This window comes from Polypterus senegalus, chromosome 6 (assembly GCF_016835505.1).
Source record: "Polypterus senegalus isolate Bchr_013 chromosome 6, ASM1683550v1, whole genome shotgun sequence".
Taxonomy (NCBI): Eukaryota; Metazoa; Chordata; class Cladistia; order Polypteriformes; family Polypteridae; genus Polypterus; species Polypterus senegalus.
In genome coordinates, this window is record NC_053159.1 from 69,998,637 (window position 1) to 70,012,448 (window position 13,812).

A 13,812-nucleotide genomic window follows, 5' to 3' on the forward strand; every position below is an offset into this window, starting at 1 on the left:
TCACAATACACAATATACAGTAACTTGTGTAAGCACAATGCAGCATTTTATAATGACCATTTGATTTATTGAAGGAAAAAAAAAGCCAACACTAATATCACTCATGTGAAAAAGTAATTTCTGTCTTAGTCACTCAATCAACCAATGACCCAAGTTTAAATGATAGCGGGTTAAAAACAGACTAGGTACAACCAAGCATGACTGCTGCCAGCCTAACTCAATCTAAAAATCACTTAAACTGAACCTTTTTGGCAATGTGAAGTTGGCTAAAAGGTCTCAACAAGCAGCGCACCATGTCTCGATCAACAGAAATTCCAGAAGACCTGAGATAAAGAGTTACCGAAATATATCTGTTGAAAATGGGTTACAAAGCAATCGTTAAAACCCTGAGACTCCAGAGAACCAATTAAGAGCCATCATCTCCAAATGAAGAAAACCTGGAACACTGGTAAATCTACCCAGGACTGTCCAGCCTAGCAAAATTACTCCAAGAGTGCATATAAAATTTATTTAGGAAGTCACAGAAGAATCCAGATGAACATCTAAGGAACTACAGGCCTCTCTGAGCTCAGTTAATGTCAGTGTCCATGATTCCAACATTAAAAAGACACTGGGAAAAAAACTTCATACGTGAAGAGTTGCAAGGCAAAAATCACTGTTAAACAAGAGGAACATAAAGGCTCTTCTAACATTTGCATTTCCTTAAAACCTTTGGGATAATGTTTTGTGGACTGATGAGTCAGAAGTGGAACATTTTGGAGGATGTGGCTCCCGCTACATCGGGTGTAAAACTAACAAAGCTTTCCACAATAAGAACATTATGGCCACAGTGAAACACAGTGGTGGTATTGTAATTGTGTGGGGTTACCTTACTGCTTCAGGGGCAGGGTGACTTGCCGATATTGAAGGAAGCATGAATTCAGCTCACTACCAGAAAGTGCTGAAGGAGAATGCCGGTCATCAGTCAGTGGTCTGAAGCTCAGGCGTTAATTGAGTTATGCAGCAGGACAACAATCTGAAGCAAAAGAGCAAGTCCACTTCTAAATGGCTGGGAAAAAAAATTCAAAAATTAAGGTTTTGTAGTAACCTAGTCAAACTTCTAACTTCAACGCCTTGGGATGTTGTTCTAGGGGCTTAACTGGGCACTTCATAGTGGAAAACACTCCAATGGGGCTGAATTAAAACAATTTTGTAGAGAATAGAGTTGTCACGTTTTCCCCGTAATGATGCCAAAGATCTCTTATTACAGGAACATTTGATTGCAGATGTTTATACTAAAGGTAGCACAAAGTATTAAGTTTAGGGGGCAATTACTTTTTCACACTGATGATATAGGTGCTGTTGAACTTTTTCCCTAAATTAAATGATCATTTAACAACTGTGTATTGCGTTAACTCAGACTGCCTTTTGTATTTGTATTGTACTGTACTAAGTTTGGTTGGAGATCAGAAATAATTAAGTGTTATGAATTAGCAAATGTTGAGGAAAAAAATGTTGAGTACAAATGAGACGTCAGACCTGCCAGCAGTACAAGGATCCCCCGATAATACAACAGGATGTTTATAGTTGACAGAAGCCCTTGGTGTGGACCATATGGCGCCGTTACCAGTAAGCAGAAGCCGAGATAAGGTTTTAATGGTTGCTGTGGACTATTATACTAATTGGGTTGAGTCGTTCACATTAAAGCACAGTAAGACTCAAAAGAATAAGCAATATCTTGAAAAATGAGACCTTCACCTAAATTACACAGTATGGTCTCTGATCGAGAGGTCCCAAGTTGACTAGTAACATTATTAAGAAGTTCTGTGATGCCTGGAGAATAAAGCAGAAGACCACTACAGCATATCACCCTCAGATAAATATGACACAAGTTAACATGGCACTTAAAGCAATGATTGCGTCATTTGCTGGTGCACGTCATTAGAAATAGGAGAGATGGTTACTGCAATTAGTTTACATTAAACTCTGCTGTGTGTATGTCAACTGGTGTAACTTCAGCTCTGTTGGCTCTAGGCAGACCTGATTCTCCTGGCATCACATTTGGTAACAAAAGCTAATTATGTTATTAACACATGGAACTCGGGTGTAGAGATGGGCTGCTGATGGGTTTAGCACAGCTGGAACTGCTACAGTTGACTGCACAGCAGAAGGTATGGTAATAATTTTGAAAACAGAAACAACTTTTTCTGAAAATGTGGATAGCACTAAGACCAGTAATTGATATACTGGATTAAAACTGCAATGCACCTCCACTCAATGTTGGCCATTCCCCCCAAAGACTCTTCCACGCGGCCCCAAACATATCAAAATATGTACAAACTCAAATGGTGGAAATAAGAATTCAACACATCAATGTTTTTCTCATTAAACATATTTCCAATGCAGCTATGGATGTGAAATTTAAACCAGACATTGATATTAACTCAGTAATAAAGCTTGTAACATTCCAATCCATAAAAAAAAGTTATCTATACAAATAAAAGGCAAAGCCCTCACTGACTCACTCACTCACTCATCACTAATTCTCCAACTTCCCGTGTAGGTAGAAGGCTGAAATTTGGCAGGCTCATTCCTTACAGCTTACTTACAAAAATTAAGCAGGTTTCATTTCGAAATTCTACGTGTAACGGTCATAACGGTCGACAAAGTCCGCCATGTTGAACTTTGTTATTTATGGCCCCATCTTCACGAAATTTGGTAGGTGGCTTCCCTGCGCTAACCGAAACCAATGTACGTACTTATTTCGGTGGTATGATGCCACTGTCGGCCGCCATTGAACTTTTCAACGGTCTTTGTTACTTATGGGCCCATCTTCAAGAAAATTGGTACGCGGGTTCCCAACGCTAACTGAATCCTACTTACGTACATATATACGTCCATAGCCTGCAGCTCGGTCACCATGTGAGGCGGCGTTGGGTCTCCCATCCCAACGCCTCCCACGTTGTTGGCTGCCTGCCTGCCTATATAAGGCCATCCGTCGCTCCGGTCTCTACATTCCCTTCCTTGCTTCGCCACGGGATTCACATCTCCCTGCTGATAACTACAGTCTTTTTTTTTAATCCACGGCTTCTCCGCTGTTTTATTGTTCGTTTATTACGATTATAGTTATTGTGTAGGTATTTTAGACTTACTTTACATTGTTCAGATACCCATTTCCTTTATCATTCCAACCGTACCCCCATTTACATGTCTATCGAGGTGATCACCATCGATCAAAGAACTGTTACTGAATTGTTCGGTTGTCACTTTAAAGTGTACCGAAATGGCTAAATATTTTACACCTTTCGAAAACCGCCAATACCTCTTAAACATCTTAGATTGACAGGTGACGATTTCAGTAGTGGACATTTTGATGTTTATGAATGTTTAAACTCTCAAAAGCTGGATGTGAAGTTATCGAAACTGGTTGTATACTTACAACGCTTGACAGATGCCGAATGTCACTTCAACACAACAAGTCCTGCAAATACTGTCGTAATTGAAACAAACCATGAAACTCAAACCGATTATGACAGCAGCAATCCAAGCTGTGAGATCTGAAACAAGATTACTGTTCACATGGCCAACTGTACGTTGCATGCTTTAGAGTCAGCTCAGCACACAGCTTGGTCATATTACAACCGGAGGGCCGAACTCACAATGTGGTATACAAAGAGATCCTTAACAAATAATTATTGGTATATTTTCCCTCAGTTTAAAAAGGTTTAATTTTCTTCTTAATAAAAATTTTAAGGCAGTACTTCGCCGCTACGAAGTGCGGGTTTTTTGCTAGTGTGAAATAAGGAAGACTTTGTTTGCAACGGCAACTTAAAGATGCTTCTTGTATGAAGAAACTAGTCTCTCACCGTCATCAGGTTGGATTTTGGACTATTCTTCTAGACAGAGTCTTTTAAACCTTGAGGATTCCAGGGTTAGGGTTGGTGGATCTTGATCATCAGTTCTTTTCATAACTGTATTTAATTTAGGTCTGGTGATTGACTTGGCCATTCCAAACACCTTTATTTTCTTCCTCTGGAACCAACCGAGAGTCTCCTTTGCAGTATGTTTAGGATTAAAGTTCTGCTAGAAGGGCCACCTGCATCTCATCTTCATCATCCTGATGGACAGCAAAGAATTTCCCGTACATGGCTCTATTCATCTTACCTTCAATAATTTAGAATCTGCAAGCTCCATGAAAGCAGAAACATCATCACTACACAATGATCCAAACGTCAGTGCATGTGTGATATTTTTAGGATCATGCCATATTTGCAGAGCCATTTCCCCTCCAGACATGGTGTGTCATATTTTTGCCAAAAGGTATAATTTTGGTCTCCTCTGACCAAGCTATATTCTCCCAGTAATCTACAGACTTCTCCAAATGTTTTGTAGTAAACTTAAAATGAGCTTCAATATGCCTTTTCTTCAGTAATTGAGTCTTCTGGGGTGATCGCACATGGAGACTGTGGTGGACAAGATTGGCCCATATTGCTTTCTCTGTGACAACAGTACCTACCGCTTCTAGGTATTCCAGGAGATATTTTTGAGTGGTCCTTGGGTCATGGGGTACTCTTCTGACAAATCTCTGACTGTCCAGTCAGAAATTTTAAAAGGATGTCCTGTGGCATTGCTAGTTGATGGTGGAGTGATGTTCCTTCCACTTGAAAATAATGGCCCCAGTGGTGCTCACAGGAACACTTAAGAGTTGAGAAATTTGTTGGTTACCAGTGCCATTGCTATGCTGCTCACCATTCTTGTTGTGAAGGTCTTGGGAGAGCTCTCTCTACCCATCATGAGATGTTTTTTAAATGAAAGCTTAAGGACAATGGATTTGTTAACTTGCATTCAGGGGTGAGTGCCCCTTTTTCAAAGAGTGGAAATACTCAACTACCACCATGCGCAACCCAGCTGACTCCTCGCACAGGCAACAGAACTAATTAGTGGAATCAGCTGGTTTAGTGCTTATTCTTACTGTGTTTAATGGGTTTTTCCTATGTCATTCCACTTTGTTTCACATAACTTTTTCTTGGTTACAATTTTTCTGACAGTTTAATTTTATTGAGTGAATACAGTGTTTTTTCAAAATGTCATGTCAGGTATTGGAAATATTAACATACTCAATTAATATTTCCCTCACTGTAAGAATGCCCTTTCACAGCACACCCAAGACTAGCAAAATACTAGTACCTCTCAGTGTTATGTGACCCTTTTACGGTTATTACAACAGGAGGAGAATGGGATTCCCGGATGAGATGGGGAAGAAGCCATTAACCAGATAGGAAGCCAGTATGATGATGCAGACGGATTGGATGGCAGCACAAATAAAAAACTTTGTATCCGCCCAGTATAAGTTACAGGAGGGACTGGCTGAAGCCGACAGTCGGGAGTGCTTCTTTCTCCCATTTGCCAGGTGGCAGTGGTCCTCGTATAGGTTCCCAGTCAGGACATCTGCAGGAATGGATGGGAGATGGAGCCCAGAACTGCAGCCCTGTCGGGGTCCCTAGGGATTGAGAGGGGTGTTCTGTTTAGGGGGTGGTGCCCTCCCTACTTTCCTTATCGCCCAGTAGTGATCCACGAAACACTTGGCATAGCACCAGAAGCATTCCTGGGTCTTGCATAAAAAGGAGCCCACTTTAGTACGTTGCAAAGTCAGAGTTGGGAGGCATTGGGCAATACTCAGCAGAGGAAAGGAGGAAGAAGAATTGGTGATTTATTATTCATTTAGTGTATAATTGCAGCTTATTATTGAGAGGTTTGTGAAGAAGTGCCTTATGAGATAATAAAATCCTTTATTTTATTCATATGAGTGGAGTATTGCTGGGTTTGTAGTGTGGGGCTCTCTGCCACCCCTTGTGGTTACAAAAGATATACAGTATATCAGGCAAGTTTGGTGCACTTACTAAAGGTTTATTTAACAGTCGGATCTGTTCATCATATTGGGTGAGGTTACATCAGATGTTTTCTAAGCAAATTGTTTACTCTCGTCTGTCAAGACTCTTAAAACTCATTTATGGCTATTCAACAGTATTTTAGCATTAATTGCAGCAACCCCTCCCCATGACCGACTCACTGATACAGATACTAATCCTCACACTTCGAACATTACCAGAATAACTGCAATAAAAAAATTCAAAAAAAGGTCAAAATGAAAGCTTAATCAGTCATTATAGACCTTTTTTTTCTTAAGTAATTCAACTACACAATAAGTAACAAAATCAGAAGACAAGTCAAATACAAAAACTTTAAAAGTATGGTATCACACATCAAGTTTACAAGTATACCAAAATCCCCCTCTCTCACCAGGAAACAATTGTCAGGCAACAAAGCCAACGTAAAACACAACATTCACAAGTGAAACAACATTTAGTCACTATTTAAACAAGTTCTAGTGTAAAGTATAGCCATAATATATGCTGGCAAAGTTGCAAATGAAAAATTGAAAGTGTGATATGCTGCCAATAGTGTCCAGAGAATTTGACAGAATGCTCTTATGATCCATTTAGACAAAAGCATGGATGACTTGGACCCAAGTTGGAAGTGAAGAGTCGCAGGGTCTCCTTAGCCCTGTTTCTACACCTCCATGTATCCCCCTGCTATTAAGTTTGACCCCATGTGAATATGTGGATATTCTCTGACCCCTTTGACAACCCAGAGAGGAAAAGATATCCATCTTCTTTTGGCATGTAAAGTACCTGCTGTTTGTGCTGGTAAATTTTGCTTAGCTCTACCATTTTCTTTTTTTTATTGTTCAGTTTAAATAAAGTGCATTATGGGTCATGGCATGTACTCTAACTAGTGATAAGCTGCAAGGGTACTGCAAAATCAGTCAATGGATTAAAAAAAAAAAAAACACTAATGCCATTTTATACACATTGCACATATAAACAACATATACCTTAAGAATACCTTCAATCGTCGTTGGGTTCGGCAACTGAGGCAAAATCAGCTCAAATGGAAAGTGACATAATTAAAATCAAGACAAATAATACAATTTTAAATTAGTCTTTTGTCATAAAAACAGAAAATAACAGGTTGTTGTTCAATGAATGCAGACTGTGATTTATTTGATTTACACCGCTTTACAGATTGAATTTCTGTTAAAAAAAAAAAAAGAAAAAAAAAAAAGAAGTATAACTTGATAGTTGCTTTTTATTACGGATATTGCATTTGCAAAATTCAATTAAAAAACAATGTACCAAATATACTTACAAGTAGGAAATGGGCATTAAAAGAACCTGAAGTTTATGAATTTTAAAATATATACAATGGATTCTTACTGCAAGAACAATATCTGTACATTTTATTAAATGCACATAGCAGCTTTAAGAAATAAAATTAAAAGACATCTTAAACAATAACTTGCACTGGGTTCACTCCTACTGGATATTACAAGCACAATAATGTCAGTTCACATTTGTTCTGTAAAGAAAATGACCCCAATCAATAATTAAAAAAAAAGTATGTTTTTTCACTCCACAGAATGACTATGTATATTGTCAAATAAGGATTATTAAACACAAACCTTTTATGATGCAAACTATGGATGACAAGGAACACACCTTTGGTGGTATCAGGATAAAGGCCCACCTAAACAATTATTAACAATTCTAAAACCAATAAAAATGGACCAAGCACAAGTGCAACATTCCCTTTGTGGTCATCATTCAACTAAAAAGAATGAAGGAAAAATTTCATCAGATAAAAAATAAAGTTATATCCAAGTTCTGGTCAATTTATTTTAACATGATAAGATTTTCTTTAATATAATTGAAGGTTTTAGCTGTCATCCTCTTCATCATCCTTTGCTGCATAGATAGACTGATTCCTCCTCTTGATTTTTTTTAACCCCACATTCCCATTTGAGTTTTCTCCACTATTGCGTTTGCTTGGCCTAACAGCACCTGCCTCAGATCCACTGGTGTTACTAGCAGCAGGTGAGGAACCATACCAGTTAGTTCTTTCCTTCTCATCAATCTGCTGCTGTTCTTCAGTATTGTCAAGTTCATTGGCATCTTCCAAAGGAGAATCACTCATTGAGTCCTGTGCACTGTAGCCCCGAGAAAAACCACTAGAATTGTCAAGAGCCAGGGGAAGAGGAGAAAAGGATTTTATCTGCTTAGAAGTGTCCATCCCAGTAGACTCTGCTGCTTTTGGGGAAGGAAGAATAAGACGAGATGGACTGCGGAGCTCCTGCTCAACTTCCTCTGGTACTTCCTCCCATTCGTCCTCAATTGTAATCTCATCAGGGTTGAATGAATTAGACAGACCAGAGGTGTCAGTTGGGTATTCACTTGGCTCATCTGTGCTACCTGAGCTCTGATCATCATCATCATCTTCTTCCTCCTCTTCATCACTATCTCCCTTTCCAAGTTGTATGTTAGGGTCAGTGAGTCCTAGACAGGCACACAACTCTGTAGTTTGGGGGTTCACAGCATGCATAGGCTCCCTGTTAGGTTGAGGATTGCTGGGATCATAACCAGGCACTGTCATGCTGAAGTTTTCAGGAATGCACCGATCTCCACCAAGACTCGAAAGAACTTCATTTAAGTCTGAATCAGAGACACTATAATCCCATCTACAAACAAAAAATACTAACTCAGGTTAGTATTTACATAAAATGTTAGTTTACTTTACTTAACAACCACCAACTAAGGATTGGGAAAGATAACCTCATCTGGTCTAATGAAAATGACGAAACATCTACTTACAAAACAATCATGACTGCTACAATCTGCAAGGTTCATTGTTATTGCAGTACTGACAGAGTTGCAAATTTTTTGCAAAATATATTATAAACCAATGGGAAATCTGTAGGAAAGAATCTGAGTTAATGTGCCTGTGACACCTCCTGTGTTTCAGAGATAAAGGAGTAAGGCCATCCACCCATTTTCAAAATGCTAATTAAGGTATAATTTATGAGGAGCTGGCATGTATTGCAAAAGCACTAAACACAAGGTGGAAACTCCTCTGGACAGAGTGCCAAGACTCCTTTTTCACTTTTAGGAAATACTACACTGAATTACTTCACTCAGTAACATCTCAGCCAGATTCTACCAATTGTTCCAGTATGAAATAATTTGAGACCCTGTATAGGTGGTTAGTAAAGATTAGACACCAGGCATGATGTAGACAATTTTCCCTTCGTTACCAAAAAAAAAAACATTTGTGCAACCCACAGAGGAAAACTAAAAAAACAAAAAAAGAACTATGACCATATACTCAATCAGCAAGACCTGTAGTTGGAATAGCCTGCCACTAGTTTGAAAATTTCATAAACTGTCCACACAAAATGGAAAAATTGAATTGCAACTGAACCAACAGGGAAACTAATTGCTGCTTGGTCAATTCCAAAAATGGAGGAGGGCATAAATGCTGACAAGGAAGAGTGCTTTCTAAAATGCCAGCAACTCTCTCTCTTTTTTGCTATGGTGATTCTCAGTGCAAACATTTCACTGATTGTTTAATTCTTTTAAACCGACTAAAAAATACTTTAAAAGGGTTATAAAAAACTTGACCTAGATTAGCAAACACATATTTTTGTGTGTTCATAAAATTAACTATTTGATACTTTAGAGGTACTCATGGATATTTGTCATTTTTATCATTCCTTAATCCACATAACTGGAATCCACTACTGTAATATACAGAGCTACAAATTTGAAAACATTTGGCTCCTGTAAGTATGGAGATGTTCACCTTCTTATTGGTGTTACCTCCTGTATTGACTGTACACATTTAAAACTGTACTGAAGTGTTTGCATTAGTGACTAAATTTTGCCTTTGCAGGTCTACATCAACATAAAGGCTATAGAACAGTAAATGAGACACTAATCTCGAATCTGAATGCTGAAACTGAACACAGTAAAATAAACAAGTTGGAGTATTTTGAAATAATAAATAAATCAGCAGGCAGTAGACAGCAATGTCAAGTTGCAAATCAGGCACCAAGTAGGGCATTAACACCAAACAAATTTCTTTTATTCTACTGTTTTAAAACTAGTAAACTGTTAACCAAAACATAAGCAGCAGATGAAAAAAAAAACATTGTTTTCTTAATGGCGTGGCCCCCTTAAAAAGATAACGCTTTTAAACACTGACCTAGAATATAAACTGTTGTTTTCTGGCATGTTCCAATTCTTCTGTGTTACGTTGATGAAGGAACTTGTAGCTTTAAGAACAGCTAGCCATTCCAGATCATATTCTAGTCTGTTTGAAGAACTGGGATCCTCTTCAATGTCCACAATCTACAACAATTTAAAGCATGACTTTGTGACTTTGCTTTACAGTGTACTAAAGGTACAGTTTAACTAGTTAAGAGACAACCGGAGAGCAAAAAGGACATGTCAATATAACAACAAATTTTTGCATGTATCTATAAGAAGGAATAATGAATAGAAATTATCTACTGTACTGTATTGCAATATTTCACACATAAAAAAAATCGGTATTTTATCATGATCTAAGTAGTGAGATAACGTCTAATCGAGGGGTCAATTCTATTCCATTTTTCATTGTATTCTCAACCCTATAAATAAATCTTAATTTTAAGGAACACCATTGTGATATTTAAATAAAACAGAAATTGCTCCCTATAAATTCCTGCAAACTTACTGATAAATTGATGGTTTATTACTTACTTATAACTTGGTAATGGTACAAGTGACATCTGAAGGTGTAAATGCTACTGTAAATCATGTCTTTTCAAACTAATTACACTCTCAATCCATAGAATAGTCTATATTTAATATGTGGAAAGTATGCCATTCATACTTTGAAACTTGTACACAGATAAAATATTTGTATTTTTTAAATGTTTCTAAAAACTGATCACTAATTTTTTTTCTTCCTTACATGCAAAGCAGAGAGGTCAGTAAAAACTATGCTCAATTTTCCAATTCCTGTTCCTTACTTACTATAGAAGCTGTATTACAGTATGTACCACCACAACTACTACTACTACTACTACTACTGCTACTAATAAATCAGTATCAATCAATCAATCAACATTTATTTATATAGCACATATTCATACAAAAAATGTAGCTCAAAGTGCTTTACAAAATGAATAGAAAAATAGAAGACACGATAAAAAATAAACATAAGTCAACATTAATTAACATCGAATAAGTAAGGTCCGATGGCCAGTGTGGACAGAAAAAACAAAAAAAAGACTCCAGTACTTAGCAACTACATTAGTGCTTTCTTAATAATACATCTCTGAATAAACTACCTCTGTACTGGGAATTGAATCTGTAATTAGATTCTCAGCCAATGAATGGAATTCAGCCCTGGATAAAATATATTATTTTTTTTTAAACATTATTCTGCTTCAGCCTCAATACGAACCAAGAGTGAGGGCGCTACCTACAACTACACGCTCATTCAGGAAGTGGTCCCCTGAGGCAGAGCAGGCTCTGAGAGACTGCTTTGGAACTACAGACTGGGATATATTGCTTGGGTCACATAGTGAGAACATTGAAGAGGCTGTTGAATGCACAACTGATTACATTAACTTCTGTATGGACATTGTAGTTCCAGTAAGAACAGTATGCTGCTATGCTAACAACAAGCCATGGGTTACAAGTGACATCAAGGGCCTTTTGAACCAGAAGAAAAGGGCTATTAAAGGTGGTGATAAGCATGCGCTCAAGTGCGTGCAGAAGGAACTCAGAGTCCAGCTCAGGGCAGCGAAAGAGCAGTACAGGAGAAAGCTGGAGCAGAAGTTTCAGAACAATAGCATGAAGGAAGTGTGGGATGGGATGAAGATTATCACTGGCTGCAGCTCGCGGGTGCCGCCATCGAGACAGACGTGGAGAGAGCAAACCAAATGAACAACTTCTTTAATAGGTTTGATCACAGTAACCTACTCTCACCTCGGAGTACTGCATCCTCCAACCATCCTTCTGCTGATACCAGCATAGGTGAGACATCCCCACCCACAATTACAGCAGCCCAGGGGCCTCATGTATAACGGTGTGCGTAGAACTCGCACTATAACATGGCGTAAGCACAAAAGCCGAAATGTGTTTACGCACAGAAAAATCCAGATGCAGGAATCTGTGCGTACTCCAACGTCCACGTTCTTCCGTTACATAAATCCCGATCAGCGTGAAAACTAACGCTCATGCACGCGCATTATGTAACGCCCCAAATCCTCCCAGAATTACGCCTATTTGAATATGCAAATCAATATAAATCGCCCTTAAGCGCAGCCTTCTGTGAAAAGACAATGGGAAAAGCACGGGGAAAATAAGAATTTCAGCGAATACCAAGTGGAGGCAAAGGAAAAACATACTATTTGTTCAAATAAACCGTGGTATAATCAACAAAATGAAGTTGATCGAGTGACATAGCGTGTTGGAGAAACTTGAAAGCTCACATTCACAAAATCGCACAGTGCCGGAAATAAAAAAGAAGTCACATATCAAAGTCGCCATGAAAAGCTGAGTTGTAAGCCCACTGTCTGAGTGTCATATGAAAGTTTATTAGGGTACAGAGAAAAAAGGCACACGGTGGGGAAAAAGCACGAAATGTCAACTTCAATCTCGACATTTCCACTTTAATCTCGTAGTTTATTTTGTCATTTAGTAGAAAATTATAAACTTCATCTTAAAATTGTTTAATTAACCAGTTTCTCAAATCACATCGTAATTAAAGTAGCACATTAAATGCTTTGATCATCTATGTGCTTATGTGTGTGAATCACTACTTGCTTCTTAAATCGGCTCTCTTCCTCCAACTGGACACAGAGTCCATTACATTCGTGATATTACAGCTCTCTGAATAACTAAAATACTGAGATGTATACGTGATGTCATTTTCATGATGATAGGAGTTAAAGCACATTATTAAACATGTGTTTCACTTCGATGAAATAATTTATTGCAGCAGTACTCAGGGGCGGCTCTAGGCTTGTGGTGGCACTGGGCAGAGGAAGAATCGGTGGCTCCTTCGCCCGTCAATGTCAGTAAGGTAGCTTATCACGGTGGATGGTGGATGCACAGCAGCCTCGTGCTCATGACAAGCATTTATCTTTTGTCGAAATTTGTCGCTGCGTTTTTAGCTGTGTTGTTATTTTCTCTTTCTGTTTTATATTCAATATATATTGCGTGCGCCCAAGAGTCCTTGCTTTTCTTTCCCCAAGTAACCGATCGCCATACAATCAGCTCTGTAATAGACGTTAAGCCATCTGTAAGCTTAGCGCCGATTCTTCAAAACGTTTAAAGAACATTGAAATATCTTCGTAGTACATGTTTAATTATTCTATCCTTCACGACACTCCCAGTGAAGAATATAGATTATTTAAATGAAGTTAAAGTTTTATGTGTATAATTTAACAAACATATTTTGCTGTATTTCACCTTAAAAATGATATCGTCATCATATGTAAATACGCGCTTCATAAAGTGGCCCAGGTTGTGAGATATTATAACTGTAGTGCAAGTTTACAGTGAGGTGATTGTACTTATAAGTCCAGACAGTTCTACAAGGAGCACTTGATTGAGTGCATTTAAAGTTCTTGGGATTAAACTGTTTCTGAACCGCGAGGTCTGTACAGGAAAGGCTTTAAAACGTTTTGCAGTGGCTGAGACAGCGTGTCCTTGAAGCTGTATACCGATAATTCTCTTTCCGATCAGCTGCTGCTGTGATTCACACTCAGATACAGTGATATAAATACTCCGAGTCATGCAGTGAGAGTAATATGGAAAAAGATGATCCGCTGTGGCAACTCCTAACAGGAGGAGTTGAAAGAAGAAGAAGAAGAAGAAGGAGAAGTGAGAGTAACAACGCTAAAGCAGTTATGGTATTTGGAATACTATGGCTGTTCCCTGG

At 38.3% G+C, this 13,812-nt stretch overlaps 1 protein-coding gene across 2 annotated transcripts in view; it reads right to left on the bottom strand.

Annotated features, from left to right (window-relative positions):
* Positions 1-7,110: 7,110 nt before the first annotated feature.
* The window catches only part of dbr1 (debranching RNA lariats 1), a 66,747-nt gene continuing 60,045 nt past the window's right edge, over positions 7,111-13,812 (bottom strand). For both annotated transcript variants that reach the window (XM_039756311.1, XM_039756312.1), the window contains exons 8-9: positions 10,078-10,223; positions 7,111-8,554 (exon numbers count right to left, since the gene is read on the bottom strand). In XM_039756311.1, the coding sequence (XP_039612245.1) occupies positions 7,756-8,554; positions 10,078-10,223 (945 nt within the window). In that variant the 3' untranslated portion in view covers positions 7,111-7,755. The remainder of the gene's footprint in view (positions 8,555-10,077; positions 10,224-13,812) is intronic.